A 25,726-nucleotide genomic window follows, 5' to 3' on the forward strand; every position below is an offset into this window, starting at 1 on the left:
TGGCTAGTAGTCTCTCAGGCTCCACTGAAGACCTACACCAGAACTTCTAGGGGGTGGGCTCAGCCACCTATGATTCTATTAGAGCAGCCTTGCACTGGACCACAAGTTCCCACGATTATACAACATACATCTTCCTGGCCTGACTCCCAGCACTTCTGACTGGGTGGGAGGAAGCAAAGATCAATACACAATCAATAGATGAGTGAGTGGTGGGTTAATACCTTGAATGACTCATTAAACCTTCTGTCTCTTGTTGGGAGCCAGAAACATTCTGCTCCTCAGTCCATTAATGCCTCCAAATATTCCTAGAAATGGAATTTTTCTTTCAGAGAGATCTATGGCAACTTTTAATTTTGAATTGGTTAAGGCTCCATACAGTTTAAACAGTGTAATAAGAAAAGCTGAAATTAATTTAAAGTTTGTAGCTGTTTAAGCACTAAAACGAGAATTCCTTAAAATGTGCAGAAGGCTTCAAAAGTACATTTTCATGTATTCTATAGCATAGCGGAAGGTGGTACCCTCTGCTCCAAGCACTGAAATATTATTCAAGTGCCCTTAAATAGTCATTATCATTCTTTTAATATATTTTTTTAATTTTATGTGTATGCACGTATTGCCTGCATGTAGGTAAGTATACCCATGTTGAGCAATGCTCGCGGAGGTCAAAAGAGGCTGTCGGATCCCCTCGGACTGGAGTTACGGACAGGTGTTAGCTGCCATGTGGGTGCTGGGATTTGAACCCGGGTCTTCTGCAAGAACAACCAGTGTTCTTAACCACTGAGCCATCTCTCCAGCCCCCATTTCATTCTTTTGACTGTTCTGTGAGCACAGTACTTCAGGAAGGGAAGTGCAAATTACATAGCCCCAGTGAAGACTATCACACATCAAAATATTACCTTAGATTTTTCTAGTTTCTCACAGAAGTCTTCATGCTATATGATACTCAGAGATTTATGGCATTTCATGTTAAAACCAACAAGTTTTATATAACTTATTTTTTATTTTTCTCTGGCATACTCCCACTCTTCTAATAAACAATGGGCATAAAAAAGTCTATTAAATATAAAATGGCCCAACAAAGTAATAAAAATAAAAAGTCTGTATCCTTACAGTAATGTTTAACATATACCCACTCTACTGACTACTAGCAGCTTAAAGAGAGTTAAGTACAGTAATTGTAATGATGCCCCACAGACAGACTAGACAGCCATGCAGTTATTAACTGTCTATCTTGAGGTTAGGGAATTTTTGACATCAAGAGCATAAAACAGTATCTGGTAGTAAAAATGCTTTCCACTGGACATTTAAGTAGCTGTGCAAATAAACAATGTACAAGGATAGAGTCTGCATGTGTGGAAATTATCTCTGCCCTAGAGAGGCTTAGATGAGGCGACAGAGGGGAGGGGTTCATGTAAGGAAAATGCAGCCAGCTATCCCTCAGAAGCCTGTCATTGCCAGCACTTCAGACTGCTCAGCACTGTGACATGGTCAGCTGGCAGTCTTCATCTGTTCTTCCCAAACACCTTCATCTGATCTGTAATAAGCAATGCTAGCAAACTGGCTGGGAAACATTTTATCACAGCCAAAGTTTGTCATGGAAGTAAATGCATAAACTATTTTTGAAAAAATTCTGCATTAACTTTGTTCTTTGACTATGTACTCAAATATGTGGAAATGGCACTGAAAGAAAACACTGAAATGTATTCATTAGAAATCCAGAGGCTGCAGAGATGGCTCAGTGGTTAAGAGCACTGACTGCTCTTGCAGAGGACTGGGGTTCTGTTCCCAGCACCCACATAGTAGCTAACAGTGGTCCATAACTCCAGTTTCAGGGGAATTTGATGCCCTCTTCTGACTTCCGTGGGCACTGCACGACACAGATGCACTTACATACATGCAGACAACACTCTCATGTTCATAAAATAAAAATAATAGATTAAAAAAAAATCCAGTGTTTTGTTTTCCACTGAAGCTGTTCACAGGCTCTAACACAAAGACTGTTCAGGTCACTTGTTGCTCTGGGCCCCTGCTTTCCATGCCCTTTAGTTTCCACCTTCTTGTTTTCTCCTAAATTTAGGTCTATAGTCTTCCCAGGCAAGCCGGTCAACTGGGAAGGTGTAATTTCAGTGACATGTTAATCTTGAGACCCTACAATACAGGAGGGTTGTTCCCAACTGTCTTAGGATAATGAAAACAAATATGTGGATTAACTTTAAAGAGCAGCAGAGAAGAGCTAATGGCTGAGACCTTTGTGGATTACAGATCTTTGCAATTAAGGTAGAAACTGTGATTAAGCTGAAGAAGGTGGGGGTTCCAGCTCTCTCATTCTTTGGAGTAATCCCAAATATCTTTTGAGCAGGTATACAGTAAAAACTGAACCTGCAGAGATGAAGTGGCTAAACAAATATATAGAGTTTTACAATAGGTTCTAGTCAAAAAGCATCAGTGTTGCGGAGATAAAGGTACCTATGTATGCCTAACTATGAACGAGTGCACGGTGTGTTGTGCGCCTAAGTGACATGGAAACACACTTGATTATTACCCAAAAGGCCAAGAAGCGAGTGAAAAGAATGGAAACTGAGTGAGTATACTCAAAATTCTCACGTGGTAGTCTGTCTCATACCTAGATCTACGGCACTATTGCACCATGGGAAGCAGCAGCTGTCCAGCACACCTCCTTCATACAGGGAGATCCAGGCATTTGAGCAAATACAGGTAGGGAACGCCAGCCAACCATAATTCCATAACAGGAATATAAATGCATCCATTCACCCCTGCTCATTAACTCAACAGTCAGGCTTTGAACAATGCAGCTGATTAACATATTCATTGTTCTCCCATGCTTTTGACTCAAATTCTTCCTTCTTTAGGAATCAAGGATAACTGAGTACTTCACAAACAAACGTTTCTCTGAAACCATCTTTCTACAGCTCAGTGACACCAAAAGTGCCAGAAGGAATTTTTTACTGTTTCAAAGGAGCGACAAAAATGCTAAGAAAGAAATCTATGAACCAGTTTTATTTTATTTGCATTTAACATGATTATACACATTCATGTGTCTAACAAGGTCTGCACTGTTACATAAAAATACAGTACAATAACATCCAACATGAGGTACTTCATATTTATATAGTTTCCTTCATAAATAATGCTGTAAGCTGCTGAAGTCAAGTACACTGGTGCATAAGTGGCTACAGTGTCTTGAATTAGCTAAGCTTATTTAAACACCTTTAAAATAAAAAAGACAGTTCAGTGCAATAATTATGTAGAAATTAGACAATTTACTTAAATACTATTTTAAGATGTGATTAAAGAATGTTATATTAGAACTGCTAGCCTAGTTACCCTTATCCCCAGTATGAACAATGACAAAGACCGCCAGGTGCATTGGGAAAAGCATCTACAGTGCATTCTGCTTAACAAAGTTGTGTTTATACATTAGAGCTGCCTCCCTTGTAGGAACAATGTTTTCTAGTTTCGAAATCTAGGGAAATTCAAAATTACCAAAGAAAACTAGAGCAAGCACATTAGCTTTCATTTTGCTAAAAATGTAGAAAGGAGAACAGGGTCCAGAATATAAAAAAAAAATCTTATTTTAGGTACAGCTGTCCCAATTCTAACCCACAGTTTTGAAGCACAGGTCAATCACCCAGTGATCAGGCTTGCATGGCTTTTGCCTAGCAGCTGTCTAACTGAGTGAGGGGCAGCTCGGTTGTAGGACCACTGAGAGCCAGCAAGGGCCAGATGCTGCCCCTCTAGGGCATTTACACCCAGCTCAACTATCTGGCAGGAAGCAGTCAGTGCTAAACAAAGTTTTCTCTCCTTCAGTTTAAAAGCAAGTGCCTTCCAGTCAGGCCTACCAATCTACATGGTAGGTATGAGCTACTGAAATATTTAACTGTAATTTAAAAACAAGACCTTTGTAGAAGTATTTTTAACCTACAATGTACATTTACTTCATTGATGCTTTGCCAAAACTACCACCTGTCATCTCCCTATTAGGAAAATAATTGTTAGATAATTTTGAAAAGCTGTCCTGGGAGTACTCATCTGGTCACCAGTAACAACAGCTTTCGGTCATGTCATTGACAGATGCAGGTAATGGCAAAATGATTAAAACAGTTCCCATAATCCAGTGTTCTCCTCTACCAGGGAAACTGGCCGAAGGCCGCAAGCCCGTATCTGCAGGGAAAGAGGTGGCCCAGAAGCACAGTGGGTAGGAGCAGTCACTCATTGGGCCTTGCTGGCACCAGCAGGGATACCATTCCTGTCCCACTCACCACTAGCCAGGCAGGGAGGAGGCAGTTCCTGAGTAGGCAAGCACACTTGCACGCGCATGTTGCGCAGGCACACACACCCCAGGACTAGCCCCTGCTCCAGACAAGCCAGCTTCAGGCTTACAGAGCAGGAGAAGGAGGCGGCCAGGGACCACACTCTGGGTGGTGGGGGAGCCATCTCAGGATCACACTGAGCAGAAAAGTTGCCCAGAAACACATGGATATTTCAGCTGTAAGTGACCACACTGGACACTGCCAGGGTCACAGGCACTAAACCAACATAAGCTATCATGGAAGGAGACAACTGTGAGCTTTTCCCTCTTTGTTTACATTACCATGGCCAAATAAGAGCTGCATGTGATGCTGATGTGGTGAATACTAGGTAGAACCCAGTGTCACTCCGAACCACTTCTCACAAACCCTGCAGGCATATATTGGCACTTTAAGATGGCCAGAGGCCAGGTTCTAGCAGTCCAGAAACAGCAGACTCATTCATAATCAACAAATAAGATCAACTATGGTCAAAGATCAGATAAAGAATGTTTCAATTTTTAAAAAATGAATTAAAAAACTACTTTACCACATTGATATGTAGTGCTACAAAACTAACTCCATTGCTCTAAAGAACTGTTTGGTCCTCTTTTAATGGGGAGAGAGGGAACGGGAATCCTGTGCAGTATAACTTAGAAACAAGCCAAAAATGGGGGATTGCAAAGCTACCTGGCAAAAAAGGATGGCTTTTCCAAACTCCGCATTCTTATTTGTCATTGAATTTTTTTTTCTGTTGACAGTAAAATGTAATTTCATTGCTTCTAAAAGAAGTGCTGCATTATATCTTGTCCTCTACACTAAAAGAACACAAATCCGCTTTGTAGCAAAAGTCCTGGCCTAAACAAACACCAAATTCTTTACTTTCTTATTTTACACTAACAGAGTGAACTGCTTAGTATGTAACAAGTGTATGATTTAGGGAAACAAAAAATAAAAAAGCAAAGCTCGGAAACAACAAATATGAGAAACAGAGAGCCAACGTGGCTACTGGTCCACTGCTTACATTCTAAATACCTTGTTACAAAGCAAACATTCTTCCAAAACTGTACACTGAGGTTTACCTATTTTGCTGTTGTTTTTGAGAGGAAGGAGTTCTGTTTAAAAAGGAGTTGATGTTATTACTTTAGACAACATATTTCCATTCATCAAAGGAAATTCAAGGTGATGCAAAGTTTTCTTCAGAGGTACAAAAGTGGGAGGTTGGGGGGGCACCTGAAAAGCACGTAATCTCCCTAGGCATACAGACGCAACTTTAAACCACATAGCCTGAGTAAGAACTTGGCTCTCCTAAGCATATAGTTAAAAGCGGAATGCTGCATTTTAGCCTGTACATAATTAAAAGTTTCAAAGAAATTAGAACCTGCCTACTGCTTCATTCATTACAAATTACCTGCATTGATCACGTATCTGCAGATGGGCTAAGCATCAGGCAAGGAGGGCCTAGATGGACACCTCACAGCTGCTAAAGGAAGGGACGGTTCAAGCATAGAATATAAGTTCAGGGATCTGCCCACCCTGTACCCCAGTGCCATTGGTGCTGTCTGAGGAGCACTGAAACTGAACAGTCACTTTGCCACACTGCACTTCCGTCATGCCTTCTTGTCCAAAGTAGCTGAGTTCATTACCATCCAGCACCACACTGGCTGTGTAGAAGGTGTCTGGCTCGATCTGCACCGGGTATTCAAACCACACAGGGAAGGTATTGCTGGACCCATCTGAGAAGTACTTGCTCAAGTTCTGGCCCAAGACCACGCCCTGCCGCTTGAGTTCAATCTTGGCGCTGTACTCGGCAGAGCCACAGCTGGAACCGTACAGCCCAAAGCCAGCGATGAACACCCTCTTATCCACTGCAAACTGGATACTGTCACAGCGACCCCGATAGCGCCACTGGTTGCTCCGATAGGCACATGACTGGAAACGGTGACAGCGCTGGGGGACGAGGCCCTTGCGGGCTTTACTCACAAACTGCAGCTCGGGTTTTTTAGATGCAGTATACCAGAGGAAGATGTCATTGGTCTCGTTAAGAGTTAATACTCCAGACTGCGCAGCACCATTTGCAAAATCATCCAGCGCCATGGTGGGGATGCGAATCAAGTAAAGGGCCTTTCCCAGCACCTTGCGTTTGTTTTCAATGCTCAGGGCCAGATCTTGTCGCTGGCATTCTACCTCAGCCCAATTGAGGGCCGCCTCAAAAACTACAATTTCTTTGGCATTCAGAGTTTCCCTGCGGAGGATACTTTCTAGTGTCTGGAAGTCAATGTCGCAGAAACCCTCAGATTTGAGAGCTAACTCGGCCTGGGCATCAATCACCTCCCAGCAGCGTTGGGTCAGGTCTGGCTCCTCGAACAGGCAGCTCTGAGAGAGGAGCACACAGGCGTTCTTGGCACTCAGGCTGGTCTCCAGGAAATTAACACAGGCTCTGGCAAGGTGAGGGACTATGTACTTTTTGGCAGCATACAGCGTGGCCAGCACTGTGTCAGCAGCCAAGTCAATTTCGTCACAATAGATGTATCTGAAAGAAAGCATCCAACATGTAAGTGGAATGTCCACAAAAATAGTGTGCACAGCAAATAAAGCAGCTCTCAAACTGTCCAAGAATGTTCTCCAATGTGACAGTTACAAGCATGTCTACAGAAGGTCTGAAATACAGTCGTGAGCTATCGTCCTCCATAGGACACTAATATAACTAAAGGCATTAACTCTGTGTGCATTCTGCTCTCTATCTTATAGACGCACTCTGTATTCTCCAGAAAGCAGGAGATACTGCAGTTCTTTCAAAGAGGCCTGGACATCAGACAGATTGAAAAAAACCCAGCAGAATTCTATGACATTTTATAAAGAATTCCTACCCTCAACCCAAATTTAAAGAAAAAATTATTTATTTATGTGTATGTATGTGTGGGTACCCCCAGAGGCCAGAGGAGGGCGAGATCTGGAGTTACAAGAGGTTGTAAGCCCCCTGACATAGACAGGTTCTGGGCACCAAACACTGGTCCTCTGAAAGAATAGCAAGTGCTTTTTAACTGCTGAGCCACTTCTCCATCCCCCCAATGTTTAAAGGATAATATGTACAATTTTACTACAAATTATTTCTACACATTTAAATAAAAACAAATGTCTTTGACATTGTAAGGCCAATTACTATGGTTTGATATTTTGGGACTTTTCTTAAAAGCAAAATAAAACTCGATACTGAATATTTTTGAAGTAGTTCAAAATTCATTAAATTGTCAAATACAGACCTCAGTGTTATCTTTCAGTCAGCTTTACACAGAATCCAACAGACTGGTACTTGGGTTTGTAACTGTAACTTCTAAATGCCTACTTCTCCCCACACATTCCCCATACTTTCAGAATTAAAGAATGCGTTATTTTCACATGCATTTCTTAAAAGATAAAGCAGAAAACTTAAATGTGCATTGCTTCTGTGCTTTAGAGGGCTGTGTGGATCTTAGAAGATGAAACACTTCTTGGTGTTTACTGAAACGTGGCAGTTTCCTAAAACAGCACGTAAAGGTAGAAACTGCCTGCTCTCATATATTACTGTGGTGACACAAGGAATGTTCAGTGAGCACTGTCAGTGTACTGACAAAATTTAAGATTTTTCTAGCTAAAGCATATAGGTACTTTATCTGAAGTTTTTCTAGTTATTTTATTACATGTTAGTAAAACACTTAGGAAATTATGAATATGTTTTGCAAGAAAATAGATAAGCTCGAGGATATATGGCAAAAAGTGTCCACTCTCACAAATGGAATGGCCTCTGTTCCCAGGAAAGCTTTTTCTCTGATTGGCTAAGCCAGATACCTCTGGCAAGTCCACTTGACAGCAAACCTACCTCTCAGGTATGTTTTGACCAAAGACTAGGACCAGGGCAAACATACATGACTATGATCCTGATTTGTAGTTCTCACCCTGGAACTCAAGGGAGAAGGCTCCAAAACCACAGTTACTCCCCCATGATGCGGGAGGGAGGAACCCCACCCAGTCACATCTCAGTTACGGTACAGCAGCAAAGGCAAATGGAACGCTATGCACTTCTATTCTTGCTACTTTATGCAGACTACATGAATAATTTAAAAACCTGTATTAATATGTGCTCTAGGCAATACAACTATGAGAAAAGACATTTGGCAAATGATAAATCAAATGACTCGAGCGAGATGTTACTTTCTGTCTCTCTTGCTCACGCTTCCTGACTGTGCACGTGTCTAAGACACAACAGTCTACTTGACTGCAGTGAGGCCCAAATGCTAACTAGAGCTGCATTCTACTTAACAACAGACGGCACTGTCACACACACAAGGCTGACTGCATGCACGGTGGTGAGGGGCAGGGATCCAAGCAGGTGAAAGACGTTTCTGTGCAAATGTCTAACGGATTACGTGGGTTAAAAAGTGATAAAGGAGCTTACGTCAGAGCACTTCTCATGCTCACTTGCCTTTAATTCCCTGCTTCCCACTGTGAAACTTCTAGTTCAATTAGATTTCAAAGCCCTAACAGGAACAAGAAATTAAGCACTTAAAAGCTCTAGAACTTTTTTCGGTTGGCAGTAAATAATATGCATTTTATCACTTGTGAGAATTCTGTCCAATTGTTGACCCACTGATTTTTGTTTCTAAAAAACATTTTATTTATTTCAGTGAACTGAACTTCTCAGAGCAGCAGAAAACCTTAAAATTTATGTTAGTGTGCTGAAAATACAGTTTAAGAAAATCTTATAAATACGATTTACAGAGTCTGGACTAAACACATAGCAGGCTGTCTCACTATCTAGCATGGAAACATGGTAAATAAGATGATTTTTGATGTCTGATTAACATATACTGGATTCCATAAAATAATCTAGTTTAGATTACAAAACTTTTGGCAAAATATTTAACACGACTTACACTTTTTACACTTTTGTATTACTAACTGAAGTTTTTCTCCATAAACCTACATGAAACTACTCATATCCTTCAAAAACTTCTCCAGCACCACGAGCAAATGCCTCCTATCCTGGAGAATGAGTGACCAACTTTGGAAGGATCGGGTCATTTCCATAGATAGTAAGTAATCCCTACTTCTGCTGGTCGGAGATAAGAACTCAGGAAACTTACTCTTGTCTCCACTGGTGCTAGCTAAATGACATATGTAATTTCTCCAGTTTGAATAAAGGTGTATTTCTCTGAAGATTTCTTAACATACACTGCTTTCAGAGGGAAAGTATACCTACCAAATAATGCCTATACCAGAAAAGCTAGTTTTCATTAATAAAAATGTCATTAAAACCCAACTCCCTACATAGGTCTTTGCCCCAGCCCTAGGCTCAGGTCTGACTATAAATACTCACACCATTCCATAGGACTTCCACTGGAAGATGAAGAACAGCTTCCTCTGGGAACATTTACAAGGTAAGCAGCACCCTCTTTCTTCAGAATCTTTTCTTTCACTAAGAACTTACACTTAACTTTGAGGCCAGCAGACTACATATACAGTGTAAACAAACTCTTTGCAAACATACAAATAATGCTTACTTCAGCATGGCGAGAAAAGCAGCAGGTTCAACATCTGGTATTCGGATTTCATCTTTGTCCTCAGCAAGTTCTCCATAAAACATTGCATGGAACACAGAGCTCCCGACAGCTAAGACATACTGTGGAGAAAGGAAAATCTTATTTCACGAACTAAATTGAAAGTATTTTCAGCAAGTCAATTCAGAAAAGCGACTCCTACCAGTCAGGGTTAGTGGATGTAAAAGATCTAACCCTGCTTCTTTGAAACAGCCAGGGTACAGTATATGTTGACAGGGAAGCTAAGGACTTTCATACAAAACAGTCTCTACAGTAATATCTCAAAGCTTTGAGATTAATGCACAGATCCCCCATTGTAAAATAAATAAAAGCTTATCTAACTGATTTCTAAGAGATCAGTTAAGAGAGAAGTTTCTAAACCTGTTACAACAACTTCCTACAGCTGGAGAGTGAAGAGGACATGTTTTTGTGTGATATATAAAAGACTGCAGAAGGAAACAAAGAAAAAATTAAGCGTGGCCAAAGCCCTTTGGGAAGGGTCCGCTTTCTCTGTAGTCGGGTGAAATGCGCACTGCCTGCCATCGGCAAGCTGCCCACACCGAGCGTATGCTGACTGAGAGGATCCCTCTTTGTAAATCTCGGGACTAAACCAGTAATACAGCTGTTGCTTACTTTGTGTCCTGGCAACCGCTGAGTCCCACCTGGTGGCCCAACCACAAAATGTACATCTGCCATCAAATCATTATTGAACATCACCGCATTTCTATAAACAGAGGCAATTCATTAATTCACAGAAGCCATCATCTAAACACCCCCTTCCCCAACATGCAAAACTTAGAAAAGGTTTACAAGCTAAGCAACAGTTCAGCAACTTCACAGCAAAACAACAAATAAAGGGTCTACTTAAACAACTGTTTGAGATCACTGGAAAAGCTGATGAAATAACTAAAATTAAAAAAAAAAAAAAAAAAAAAAAAAAAAAAAAAAAAAAAAAAGTTATCCAAACTTTTACATGGCTAAGGACAAAAGAAAGGTTTCTATCTGCTATGCTCCACAGACACAACCCTGTCACTTAAACGTTACAGCTTGCAAAAATATTTTTATCTAAGAGGAAAACAGCTGTACTGTCTTGGAAATGATACAAGTCAGTTTTCCATTACCAGCAAAGCTTCTGGGAAAAGAGGAAACACAGAGATTTGTGTTAAAATACATTACAGCCTGGACAAAAGAAAGGTTTCTATCTGCTATGCTCCACAGACACAACCCTGTCACTTAAACGTTACAGCTTGCAAAAATATTTTTATCTAAGAGGAAAACAGCTGTACTGTCTTGGAAATGATACAAGTCAGTTTTCCATTACCAGCAAAGCTTCTGGGAAAAGAGGAAACACAGAGATTTGTGTTAAAATACATTACAGCCTGTGCAAAAGCAGAAACTTGAACTCTGGCAAACTTTTAAAGGAAACATGCCTCCCAGGCTCTTACCTTTCTCTAATAGTGGGGTAGAGACCCTGCCAGTTGGGGGCTGGGATGACATTGTTGTTACTGAGATTCTGCTGGTGGAACTGCTGGACAGTGCTGCTGCTGGAGTTGGCTGGTTTCTTACGGGGGAATATATCAGCAGCCATCTTCTTCTTCTTTTTAGTCTTCAAGGTAATTATTTCATAACAAACTGGGGGCAACTTGCTGCCACTGCTGCCGCTGCCGCTGCCACCGCTGCTGCCACTTGCTTTCTTTGAGCCTTTCTTGGACCTGTTCTTTACTGTCTCTGGAAGCATCAAGAAGAAGGTGAGACATTTCATGTTGTTTTCCTTATCATCTACCATGAGTACAGGATGTCTCTCTTTAGAGCTAGATATCCCAAACTGGCTTGAACATCAAGGAAAAGAGGCTAGCCAGAGCTAGGATGCTAACAGCAGCCGACAAGCTGATATTTTGCTGCTTTTCTCAGCCAGGCAAGGTGACCTTTTCACTATGTTGAAGAGAAACTGGCTTTAAGTTTTATCCAGGACTGGGTCTGTTAAATACATCCCCATCATGACTCCTGTTTTTCTTATTTGCTCATAAAATAACAGTTTTCTGGATCACCTGAAGAGGCTGTGCTGAGCAAAGATGACAGGCAAGGGCTGCAGCACTTGTTTTCTGAATTAGGTTAGCAAGATGTGCCGAGCCCAGGGAGTCTGTTCAGCCGGCTGAAGTTGTGTGGTGAATGGATCGGGAAGCGAGGAGAGTAGGTATTACAGCCCTGCAGATGGAGTCAGACAGCCAGCGCTGGGAGCCAATAGCTGAAGTCACCAATCAGGATTGGACCAAGCAAAACAGTGACACCTATTGTAGCGTGCATAGCTCTGATATTAAAGGAACAGCAGTTACATTTTCTTCTTTTCTACTGTATATTTAAATAAGATAAACAACAAATGAAATAATTTGAAAACAGGAAGGGAGGAGTTTATTCACACAGATCTCTCTTTAGTACATGATCATTTTCATTTCCTTAACTAAAATAAGCAAGACCAATTGACGATGAATAAATAGAACAGATATTCTTTCTGGCAGAAATCTTTCTCCCGGCAGCATTTACATTCAACTATTTCAAACAAAATCCTCTAGCGTATAAATGATAAAAGCATCAATATACTGAAACCCTACCAAACACATTTAGTACAGCTTAAGAGGGGAAGGATGCTCTTTTCTTTTAGTCTCTGAATCCAAGACATACTTGCTCAGGCCATACATTTAGTACACCTTACAATGTGTTCCAGCTCTGTAATGATCTTTGACAGGAGTCCCAGGTCACAAAGCACTGTTAATTAGAATAAGATTACACCAGCATGCTTAGCTGCACTGAAGCATAAGACAGATTCTACAAGCAAAAAATAGCATTCAAATGAGACAAATCTGATAATCAGTGTTTAAGTGCTATAATTCACTAAAAATATATCAGATGGGGCCCTGTTCAGGACATTGAAATCCAACTTAACTCTTATGGCTAAATTTAATCTTGCTATAATTTCAAATAAAATAATCCACAATTTCTAACACAGAAGCTATTTAAAATGATAAACGTCTGCTGCTATCTAGTTAAAATGCAGAAGGTCTCTCTGCTTTGGATTTGAATAAAGCATCTATATGGTTTTCATAGATGTGAATCCCCCAACGATTTCTAGGAAAATGACAAAAACACCCACTGTAGCTTCTACACGCCTTTACTTGTTTGTAAAGACAGGCCAACGACAAAGGCTCCTCTCACCCCATCTACTTGAGTTATCCTCATTTGTCTAAAACACAGCAGCTACTTGCTGCCTCTCGATCTAAAGTGCCCTTCAGGACTACATCCCTGCTTGTTGCAAAATATTCAGCAAGGTGAGGGCTCAGCATACAAGAACTAGTTATTACTATAACTTATAATACAACATACCAGAAGTCAATCTTTAAATCCCCACCATCCTCAATCACTAAGCTCATCCAAAGAAGAACCTCTGTGCTATCGTTATTATTAAAATCATTTGCAAAGTTACTGCAAGAAGACAGCCAGTCTTCAGCACAAGGTTGCCTATTCCCCATTTTAATGGAACCTGAGTACTGCTTATTTAAATTATTGTATTATCAATTGTGAGGCTAAGTAAGACATTATGCCTCTATACCCTTGTGACTCACTTTCAACAACACTGTAAGCACAATGTTAGAACTCTAGAAACCCACTGAAACGCATCTAGGAGGGCTGGAGAGATGACTTAGCGAGTACAGTACTTGTCCTGTAAGAAGGGGGGACCTGAGTTCAGATCACCAACATCTACATTAAAAAAAAGTACGTGCAGAAGTCTGTGCCTTTAACCCAAGTGACGGGGAAGGCAGGCCTTTCTGGCCAGCCAGTCCAGCCAATTGGTGAGCTCCAGGCTCAGTGAAGAAAATGTCTCAAAAAATAAGGTAGAGAGCAATATAAGACATTTGATATCAAGCTCTGGCCTACACATACACACACACAGAGAGAGAGAGAGAGAGAGAGAGAGAGAGAAGTATAGACACACATACATATACACACTACAGGTACAACACTAGAAAAAAGCACTAGGAAAGCAAGCTCCCCCTTGAGCTACCCACACATAATAAAGTCAAAAACAAAGGGCTTCTCTACTGCACTGCTACTGAACTTCTCCGTCCTATTCCTCCTTCAAAGTCCTCACACCAACAGGACCTTCTGTACATACATTTCAAATACATTTCTATTAAATCCAGTATCTGGCTTTTCAGGTCAGAGCTACTCAGTTAAAATGAAAAGGGAAACCAGCTGATCTGAGGTCGACATTATTAACTGGCAACTGAAGAAGATAAAATAGAAAACATGTCCAAGGCGTACATATACAATATGCTTTACATATAGCTCCACACTCATCACAAAGATAGTCTTAGTCCAAAACTATGGCTCTTACATCACTAATTGAAGGGGAAAAGTGTATGTAGTAGTTTGAAAAAGAAAATTATGTAACATTTTAGAAAATACTTTCTGACGTTAAAGATTCCCATTATTTGGAAAACTGTTTTGTAGAAAAGTGCGAAAATTTAAGTTAAGTGAAGTGAAACTAAGTCAGGATCAGTGAGAGCAGCGTTTGCTGCAGAAACCATTTTCCATCACTTGGGGATGGGGTGGCTCACAAGCTCAGTTGTGAAGACCAGGACAGGGGATAGTAAGCACAGCTTCCTTTCCTGCTCTGGTGATGAGGCAGGTAATGTATGTTTCACTGCTAAAAGTGTAGTGCCAGTATCGGCATCTGCATGCCTCAGCAGTCTTTAGGAAGCTCAGAATCTCAGCCATATTCTGGATCAGAACCTGCATTTTAACAAGAATCTTCACCTAATTTGCATGGACTCAAGTTTGAGAAAGCTCCGCAGAGATACCTAAAGACTGCTGCTGGGTCCCTTCCCAAAGATCCAGGTTCAGTATCTGCTGCCCCATATTATCTGCAGTTCAAGCAACTAAATAATTCAAAATAATCTAATTTGGTTTGAACAAAGAAAATAACCTTCCGTATCTTGTTCTGTATTCTTCCACTGTGATTAATGTCAAGATTTTAGGATCTGGGTGAGCAGCCAGCCAAACAAAAGGACCTCAGATTCTCTGGAAAAGAAGCTCAAATCCAAATTTTTAGAGAATGACAGAGATGATTTAAGTGGGAAAAAAAAAAAAAAAAAGGATTCAAAAATCCCAAGTGCAAAGCAGACAAATCATCCAACATTTTAAAATAATCTGCTTCACAATTCTACATCCCAAAGCTGACAACACAGAGTCAAACCCAGCAACCCAGTAACAGTTCACTCCTAGGGGGCCACCTGACTAAAATGGGAGGGTCTGAAATCAGTCTTCAGGGGACTCTGATCCCTCAGCTAAAAAGTGAGAAGGTTCATTTAGAACAGCATTTCTCTAAATTTATGCTTAATCCAGTTAGAAATGCACTTGATAGTCTGACTTGACACTAGTAACAGAGATGCATACATATCAGAAGAGTTCAAAAGATAAAACTCATTCTGATATTTTGTCTTATTTTCATGTTTTAATGTTGGTCTTGATAATTCGGTTGTTCTAACGATCAATTTAAAGAAACACTAGTTTAGGGGCTGTAAAGATGGCTCAGAGGTTAAGAGCACTGGCTGTTCTTGCAGAAGAACTGGGTTTGGATCCTAGTACCCACATGGCAGCTAACAACTGTCCATAACTCTAGTTCCAGGAGATCTGACGCCCTCTTCTGTCCTTCTTGGGCACTGCATGACACAGGCACACACACATGCAGGAATAACACTCATACACATAAAAAAAAAAAAAAAAATTTAAAGCACAAACATTACTTTTATTTTGTGAGGCATGATGGCTTAATATCCAAGGTTCTTTTCCATCAAGAACTTGGACAAAGGACTAACAGAAGGAAAGGACGACAAGGCCCCATGTACTTAATACAGCATCCATGAAATCCCTCAAATTGTATGTAAAATTGGCAGGGTACAGTTATTTCTCTGCAAAGAGTGATGACAGCTTTCATTTGTCCTTTTGGGCAATCATGATCTAGGGCACAATAAAATATTATGAAAAAAATCCAGTATTAATTTGAATATATGCAATTTTAGTATCTTTGTTCTCTACTTTTATTTCTCCTTTACTACATTAAATACACCATGGCTTCTCTCCCTCTTATTTAAATATAAACAGTTAAAACCTCATCTACTCACTTACCAATCTAGACATGCCACCTACACTGGGTTGAAGGATAATACAAAATTTCTTTCCAACTAGCATTTTCTCACTTGTTCCTAGGCCTCCTCAACTGCAAATTTGTTCGAGACATACTTAATCTGCCTTAATGAGGCAAACAATCAAGAAGCCCTTCAATCTTTAATAAAAGTAATTCCTCAAATACACCACATATAGCATGTCGCATACGGGCACTGGGCACACAATGGGGAAGAATTGGAACTGAGATCAAAAGGTTAGCTAATAATAGTGGGTTTCCATTGATTTTATAATTGCCAGAAGGTTGAATCACCATTATCTGTTTTCACTGAATTCTCAATTAATGAGAAAATTATCAAGAGAACTTAAGCTCACTCCGATTGCCCTTTTCTCCCCTGGGAGGGGTGCCAGTTCTCTCAGCTCTAGTGTAGTCTTACATACTCAGTTTGGGAAAGGAATCGTTGGAATCATGTAAAGCAGCTGTGTCAGAGAAGCACCTGCATGTCAGAAGAGTGAAGGTCTGTAAACCAAAGTCCCCAGTGATGTAGTAAGGTGACACCTGGTCTGGAAGGCAGATCTGCTTGCCGCGCTCCTTGTTCCACTCACTCTGATTTATCATCCACAGCAATCACCCACACTGCACATAATCCTCTATTTATACTTCTAATCTACTGTGAAAGAAAAATATCTGTGCAGAGTTGACAAAGACAAGAGCCATGAACATACACAGGCCACACCCCTGCCAGGGCATTTCAGGAGAGAATGCTCAAAGGACACTATCTGGAAGGAAACCAGAAGGACTTCTAACAGGGACAAGAGCCTTGAGCGAGCTGCTGCAAACCCGAGGCTCTCCAGGTAAACCCAAAGTCAGAAACCAGCCATTCCCAATTAACATGGAGCTCTGTGTCCACAACAGCAAAGCTGGCAACTCTTGTTTAACTTGCTCTAATTCTGGCCTCCTTGTCTGGACTTGTACATGGCTTACTACAGCACGTCTGAAAACCAATGGTAGTGTGGTTAGCTGAGCTTTAAACAGAGCAAGGCAGACTGGAGAAATAGCTATCACTTCCAAAAATGATTCGCAGAACATGACGGAGGAAAGCAGTTCAATGTGATAAGTTGTGATGAAATACTGTTTTGGTTTCCTTATTTTTCCTTTCAATACCAAGCAAACGTTATGCGTGTGATCTGGGAGGTAGAAAGATGAGCGACAAAATGTTGGCAGTCCCTAAAGACAGCAGCAGCTGCTGGAAAACATGCTATATTCATTCTAAATCTGGAGATAAATGCAGTCAAGCATCATAGCATATACAGTGAAAACGGCTGGTCACTCAGTATCTGTGGAGCCTTGTTTTCCCCATCTGCCCAATGGGATAATTACAAAGAGTTCACCCCTTGCAGGTTAACTGAGACACTCTACAAAGGTAAGCTCTTACCATTAGTAGTAGCCATTGGAACCCAAGCAGGAAACATCACTTATGATGGTGCCAACCAGAAGCTGGCTTCTCAGTCCTGCCCAGCTGCTCACATTTCATATCCTTTCCATCTAGCCCCAGCTGTGGGCCACACAGATCCCTAGTTCTGTGCATTGTGCTCTCTTTTTAGTTTGGATCAACTGTCTCGATTCTGTACTGTGTATTTTTACCATGTCCACACCAATGTCTAAATCCTGAAATGTTGCTGCTAAATCCACAGGAGGAGCCACCATTCCAGGCCACCTGTCTACTGTGAATTTCCTACCTCTAGGAGGTCATGTGTTAGCTGGGACCCTGCTGTAGTACACAAGAGAACCTGAAGCAAGCAGTCATCGAGCCACCTGACGATAACTACAGGAGCAACTCAATTTGGCCTCTCAGAGATGATCCAGTTTGAATTCTAGCACCAAGGGTGACAACTAACACAAGTCTTTGGGTAAGACTTACCTCAGAGTTGAAGGGTTAGGCTCATGGATAGTTTTACTAAGTCACCTCCTTTTATCACAGAGCTCCAGTTGACCTTACTTTTTTTACTATTTTTATTTTATGTGTACGTGTATATTGCCTGCATGTAAGTGCACCCATGTCATGCAATGCCCACGGAGGTTAGAAGAGGGCATTGGATCCCTGGAACTGGAGTTACAGACAATTATTAGCTGTCATGTGGGTGCTGGGAACTGAACCTGGGTTCTCTGCAAGAGCAGCCATTGCTCTTAACCACTGAGTCATCCTTCCAGCCCCTCGAGTTGACTCTGTAGGATGGGGAAACACCCAGTCAGAACACACCAATTCTCAGAAGACAGAAACAATTTTTATTTTTTTTTTTTTTTTTTTGTCTTTTTGATAGAGGACTCCCAGTACCCCAGCCAGAGCTCACTATGTAGACCATGCTGGTCAACCACCTTAACTCCAGCTCTGATGCTCTGCAGACACTCACAGACTTGCGTATCCACACACACACACACACACACACACACACACACACACAATCTAAAAAATTACATATATATGGCAGGAACAATTATTAAACAGTTTCCTTTATATTCCAACATTATGATTATGACTATTGTCAAACCCAAAGACTTTGTGTAAGTCCGCGTATCATGTTTTATTGACTAAATTTTTCCACAAATAGACGTACATTTTAGTAACTCTGAAACTACGCTCCATCTTATCTGAAACTGGGCTTAATCGTTAGGTGATAGCACCTAACGATTATAACTATTAGGCCGTTTTTTCCTTTGTACAATATAAAATAATAGCATGTCTTACAACTAATAGTACCTTGCAGTTAGTGAAATAAAGTAAAATTCATATAATTCAACAGAAAGAAAAGAATCCCTTCTTTAGGTTGGTTAATTATTCCCTTAACCAGGAAGATGAAGACTGGGAGTTCTGGCTGAACTGCATTAGAATAATTGAGCTTTCAACGTGCAGCCATTTGATAAAGTATATAATCACAATTCTCAATTGAGACTGCTACTATGACAACCGTTGATATGGTAGAAAATCTAGATGGAAATCCCAAAGCGAGAACTTTCATTGCCAGAACTGGTAAAATTTCCTGCATTAAAATAATCCACTTCTAATATTTTCTCACAGCACACAATTATATATGAACATAAAAGTAATTAGTAGAAGCCAGTAACTCTCTGGGTATTATGTGTTAGATATTTATCAATCTAAAATTAACTTCCAGCAACATTGTATAAAGTAAAAACTGGGACTAAGAATTATTAAAGGATACTGTGTGTTTTCAAACAGAATCTTTATTAAAATGTTAGTTTAAAAGTAAGAAACATTTCTTATAATGATCATACACCACAACCTCAATATAAAACTCTTACTAAGTACTTGAAAACAATTTAACCAAAGAAAAGTCCAGTGCTTGGTATCTCTTCAGAAAAAAATCTCTGAAGGGAGGCTGTTCAGACCCAACAGGGGACTTTAATCCTACTGGGAATGGCTACAATGGATAACCTCATCGGTCCACTGCCGTGGCTTTCTCTAGGTCATCTGTTTGCTTTAGATGGCAGAGGAAGAAAATGATGTGTTTTGGTCAACAGAAAACATATAAACAAAACAAGATATTCCCAAAGATGGTTACTTTCTTCCCCAGATATTGGAAAGAAAATCACCAAGAACATCTCCACAGTCAAATCAGATCACTAAAGTCTGCATCACGTACACACTTGAACACAGAACATCTTGCTCTACTTGGGAAAGTTACTCTGCTGGAATGAGCATACAGACTGGGGAGCAGGAATCCAGACAATTCCCAAACCACCAGGTAGTTTTATGGCAGGCCTGATTATTAGCAGGGCTCCAAATCTGTAAAGTCAAGTTTCCCCAGTGCCCGTAATTCTTAGTGAAAACCTCCTGAAAAGGTAAGATTTCCACATACAATTATATAAATTTGGACTGCTCCCTTAGTCACTCAAGGCTCAGAAATAAAGATGACTTTCTGATCCTTCATTTGCCCCTTCCCATTATATCAAAACACACGAATGATAAACACCATCTGAGACTTTAAACTGCTTTAAAGCAATTCTTTTTTAAAACTTTAGCAAACCACATACAAAGGATCAGTTACAATTTTGTTTTTGTGCCACTATTATACACACATTCACATGGTCTCATAACTAGGGCTTAGTGAAATTTCTTCCTTCATTTTCATAATGGATGTGATTTGAATAAAATATCAACAATTAGGCAAATGATAAATGCTGTAACTGAGGGGTAGCGAGTCTGAAACCAAGAAGACCCTACTGTGGACAGACCCCGGCCCCTATGAAATGACACCGCATTTCACAATCAGTTTCCTCTGCTTTCTCTTTTCTACTTATTTTTTTTTTTTTGTTAACGGGATCTCACTCACAGCTCAGACTGACCTCCAACTCACGGTAGTCCTCCTACCACAGTCTCCTTATTACTAGGATCATGGACATATATGCTGCCTTTGCATGGTTCACATGTGATTTCTAATATACCTTCTTTAAAATGGACACTTTCAAATTAAATAAAAAATGCATACATTACTAAAATTAATATTTTCTAACAAAACTTTCATGTTAAATTAGCAGCCTGTGATAAAAGGTTATTGTAGAAACCAACTTCTGGCAAAAGGCCAAAGTAAAATCTGTTCTAAGTTCAAATTAAAAATGGTTTATGATGCTTTTAATTAGCTTTTAGCTCTTTTTTTTAAATTTGTATTTATGTGTATGTGTGTGAGTACCTTCCTGCCTGAGTTTATGTGCCCCACTTGTGTGTAGGAGCCCATGGAGGCCAGAAGAGGGCATCAGATCCTCTGTAACTGAAGTTATGGGCAGCTGTGAGCTGTCATGTGGGTGCAGGGAACCCAACTTGGTCTTCTGCAAGAACAGTAAGTACTCCTAACCACTGATCATCTCTCCAGCCCTAACTTCTAATTAGCTTTAAAGTGTGCAATCCCTACATGTGTTGTGAAAGACATGCTGTGAAGGTGCAGTATACCATAAATGTTGGCAATAATCTTAACTACACCAGGGCTAAGCAATACCCACAGACCCTAAGCTAGCACTGATACAGCTCCCTTTGTTGCTACCACCTCTCAGGTTGTTGTAAAATGAAGACACAGAGGAGCTTCTACACTTAATTTGATTTCACATTAGAACAAGAAAATAAAGCATTTGAAACAAAAGATTCAATTCCAATAATACACTCAGCAAGTCTTTATTTTTGTAATAGATACTATTTAAGTAGGTCAGCGTTTGAACTACTAAGAGGTATAATATAAATTATAATTGTTCAGAAAATAATGCTCAAATAAGTCTCATTTAAAAAGTCAGAACTTCAGGAAACCTGTTCTGAAGTCTGGGTCTCCCCAGTCTATATCATAGAACCCCAGGCAAAAGCATGTGCATGTAGACTTTCACCATATGGATCAGAACAAACATTACAATCAAAGCACATCTTCAGAGAGGGAAGTTCAATTGCCAGTGCCTTAATTTTCCTTAGTAACTGTGCTGGATAGCTTTAGTGTCAACTTAACACACCTGGGTTGAGGGAGTCTCAATTGGGGTATTGCCTCTATTGGACTGGCCTGTGGCCATGTCTGTGGGGCATTTTCTTGATTGTTGAGTGATGTGGGAGGGCCCAGCCCACTGTGGGTAGTGCCACCCCGGGGCAGGTGGGCCTGTGTTGGATAAGAGAGCAAGATGAGCAGGGGCCAGGGGAGCAAGCCAGTAAGCAGCGTTCCTCCATGGCCTGTGCTTCAGCTCCTGCCTCCAGGCTCCTGCCCTGAGTTCCTACCTTGGGGTCCCTGATGAACTGTGACCTGGGATATGTAAGACAAATAAACCCTTTCCTCCCCAAGTTGGTATTGGCCAAAGTGTTTTGTCACAGCAATGGAGAAACAAACTAAAACAGCAACACACAGGAACAACCATTTCACCTGCATGGATTCATGGGAGATCCACGGTAGTAGATCTGAGGCTAGTGATAACTGTAACAAACCAAGACATAGCTGAGGCTCTGAACGCAGATCAAAATTTCTATCTAAGTCAGTTCTCTCTGCTCAGCAGTTGCACAGATGCCTTGGACTGCTGAGGCCCCACTATTTGCTTATACTAATGCCCTCTAGTAAATGTAAAACATCAACTATGGAGACAGAAAGAAGTGTTTATTAAGTGGCATCTGGCCAAATCTCAGCTGCACTAAGATGCACTTCATAAAGAAACTATCATAACACAAACCAAGAGTGCACAGCAAGCATCTACCCAGGGAGAAATCCTATCTCCTTTCTTCCCACTCAGAAGCCACAGGGCTTGCAAAGCATTTCGAATCTCCATGATCTCACTCTGACTCTCTTGCTAGTAGCTTCTGACTGGTCCTCCTCATTCCTCATACAAATGACTGCTCTGCATCTTGCCATCTTCACCACCATTTCTTTCCTATGAACCAACCAACAGCCTAGCCCATCCTTGACCTTGCGGTCAAAGCACACTTCATCTGGACCATCTCCTGATGCTTCCATTCTCTGCCCAGCTGTACTACCTTACACTACCTAACCTTTTGTCACCAGATTAGAGACTTCATTCTCCAGAGCTGCACCTCATAGCTCTAACAAGAGCTAACAGGCCACACCCCCACACCTGGCATTCTCTAGTTTCATAAAAGGAAGATTCAGGCCCAACATGTCCAAGTTCAATTAATACTCTAGACTAGCTGCAGAGCAACTGATTCTGGGGTAAACTGCTCTGAGACCCGTCTACAATATTTTAGGTTGTCTGTGTTGCAAGCTTAAACTAGGTGTAGTGGCGAAGAATCCAGACAGCTATTAAACGTGTCCTGAGGCACTCCTGAACATGTTCAAGCACAAATGTAGTTTACAGTATTACATTCAGCTTGTAACTAATCCAACCGAAAACACTAAAGCTCAACTTAAAGCAAGCTCCTACATGTGCTCAAAGTAAGGCTTTGCTTCATTAGAAGCCTAAAATTTAGCACAATTTAGATATTCACAGAGAAGTATAGGTTAGGTAGGAACAAGAATCAGTCGCCAGGCCAAAGCTACTTTTATCAACCAAACTCAATTCAATCTGTCTGGCATTTTTGTTTTTTATAGCACCAACAGAAAACGTTAATGATTTAATGAACAGGAAAGGATGATAAAGTCTATGATTCACATGAAAGGAGAAAAGCAGTCATGTGAATAATAAAAAATGATAATTAAAAGACTTTTTATGTGGCTCTGAAATGTATTTTGTCTGTACTTAACACTGAATGAATGAATTTCCACTACATTAGACACACCCAATCTTCAAACAAATCTTCAAACAAAGTAAAAAAACAGGCTTGTGTGAACAGGCAGTTCAAAAGCCCATGACGCCCTGGCAAACAGCAGGCAATGTTTCAGTTCAGATGACTATCCAGCACAAGCACAAGCAGGAGTACACTGTTTACATCTGCATCTTTCTCTAAGAACTACTGTTAAGCAGTTTATCAGTCAGGTGTATGAAGGGGGCAAGGGAAGACAGGCAAGCTAGCTCGTTGAACTCTAGTCTGTATATTATTCCCTTACAATTCTGGGGTAACATAAATTTGATTTTGGCAAAATAGAAATTTAGCTCTACTTGAATTTTCTAACAGAGTTCTGATTATAAAAGCATATTTCTTGGGAGGTAGTATAAGGTAATTATATTCTGTTTGTGCCTCTCTGATTAAAAGCACCAAGCATCTTAAAGGTCTGAATTTTATTGCTTAAGAAGGTATCTGAAGTAGGTACCAGTGACAAAATCCCCCTGCAACATCTCAGCAATATCTGGCAGTAGTGATGCATAACTAAGTCCTCACAAGAGGACCATTTGTGGGGCTGGAGAGATGACTCAATGGTTAAGAGCACTAGCTGTTCCTGCAGAGGACATGGGTTCAATTCCCAGCACCCACATGGTGGCTAAGAACCATCCGTAACTTCAGTTCCAGAAGAATTTAATGCTTCCTTCTGACCTCCTCAGGCACTTCATGACACAGGTACACTTACATACATGCAAGCAATACACTCAAACACATAAAAATAAAAATACAAAAAAAGGAAGACTATTTTCCTCTAATAGAAAGGACAGGGATTTTCTCCAGGAGTCCAAAATGAAAGGACTAGTACACAGACTGACCCACCAACCCTGAGCCTGGAGGGGAAGAAGCCCTCATGGAGGACACACTAAGTCACTCACCTCTCCAGTTCTCCCCAGCCACACCCAAATGATGGTCAATTTTGGCAAGTGGCAAACAGCCTAAGCTAGTGAAGGTTGCTACCGCACTTTAACTATAATTAATGTTTCATGGAGAATTTCTGGGAGAAGCAGCAGTAAAAACTGTTGATTTAATAAATTCAACCCTTGAATATACCTTTTTAATACTGTATCGGGAAATGAGAAGCCTGCATGAGGCACTTCTGACGAAACTGAGGAGAATGGCCGCCTTGAACATTTGTGTGACCTGTACAAATCAAACTGGCAGCTTTCTTAAGCCATTGTTACTTGACAGTATAAGCAGTGTGCGTATTCAGACCCACATCCCTGGCAGTTTCTCAAAAGGAGGGAGCCTGTCATTTCAAGGAAAACTGACAGTATTTATTCTTAATGATGAAATTCAAGCCTCTGAAAAAAATTAGAATTTTGGAGACCTTGATTATGATACCATGAGTCTGACAGCTTCCCAGTACTTTTAAAACCCTGTTGTGACGAGTGCAGTAGTATTACATGAATATGATTTCTTGATATTGTATAAAAAGTGCCAACATCTGAAAGATTTACCTAACTCAGTGAATCAATGTTTTTTAAACCCAATGCAATTACAGTACAGAATCATGCACTGGTTAGAAAAAGAAAACCATGCACTGATAAAAGACCCATTCAGATTACAGGAGAATTCAATAGATTTTGGTATAACAGAGGCACAGAAGTTCACCGACATAGTTTATGATTCTGCACAACAATTAAAAGTTCAGAAAATGACCTTTCTCATGGTCAGGTACACTAGCCTGATGATTCTGTGGACATGTCAGAGCAGTGGGCTAACCAGCAGCTCAGAAAAGACTGCAATTTGTGGGAAGACCTTCATGGCACTGGTAAACAGCTAAAGAAGCAATGAAAACATCAGGTAGACAAGAACAGATCCCTCGGAAACACTCATGGAGTGGTACTAAATGAACCAGAAGGGTCTGCTCATTCAAATAAAGAAGTGATGCAGCATTTTTTAAGTATGTGCTGAGGTCCCCTGGAGGGGTGGGGATCTCGCCACAAGACGGCCTTACTGCAAATACGCACTCTTCCCACTGCTGGTTTCCAGTAGACATCCTCCAGCTTCAAGGACTTGTGGGGATTAACTGCCTAAGCCACAAAGGAGGGCGAGGGAAGAAACTGCAAGCTGGGAGGGGGCACTGTGTGAGGCATCCCTGTCTACAAAGGCAGACAGGAAGGGTGTAAAGGAGGGAGGAGATATACAAGGGCTTGCCAGCTGTTAGCTCCCGGGAGCCTCACCTTCCCCCTCAGCATAATAAAGTGCTTCTCACCATTTTAAAGGTTGACAATAAGGTTATTTGGGAAGAGCTGCCCACTGTACCCCAATTAAATGTTTTATGGGTTTCTAGCTTCCTAGGAATGTACATCATTCCCCCAAAACACATTAATTGTATTTTCACTTTTTAAAA

General features: G+C 40.8%; 1 protein-coding gene across 2 annotated transcripts; it reads right to left on the bottom strand.

Annotated features, from left to right (window-relative positions):
* Positions 1-3,003: 3,003 nt before the first annotated feature.
* Btbd3 (BTB domain containing 3) lies at positions 3,004-12,184 on the bottom strand. Of its 2 annotated transcripts, XM_008827182.3 has the most exons (5): positions 11,932-12,184; positions 11,329-11,611; positions 10,517-10,607; positions 9,848-9,966; positions 3,004-6,840 (listed from the first exon to the last, which is right to left on the bottom strand). In XM_008827182.3, the coding sequence occupies exons 2-5, from the start codon at positions 11,469-11,471 to the stop codon at positions 5,808-5,810; spliced, it is 1,386 nt and encodes a 461-aa protein (XP_008825404.1). In that variant the 5' UTR covers positions 11,472-11,611; positions 11,932-12,184; the 3' UTR covers positions 3,004-5,807. The 2 variants fall into 2 exon arrangements, with proteins under 2 accessions (XP_008825404.1, XP_008825402.1); XM_008827180.1 differs by lacking the exon at positions 11,932-12,184 and having other exon boundaries at positions 11,329-11,925.
* Positions 12,185-25,726: the final 13,542 nt, after the last annotated feature.

This window comes from Nannospalax galili, unplaced genomic scaffold (genome assembly GCF_000622305.1).
Source record: "Nannospalax galili isolate Female #2095 unplaced genomic scaffold, S.galili_v1.0 scaffold151, whole genome shotgun sequence".
NCBI classification, from domain to species: Eukaryota; Metazoa; Chordata; class Mammalia; order Rodentia; family Spalacidae; genus Nannospalax; species Nannospalax galili.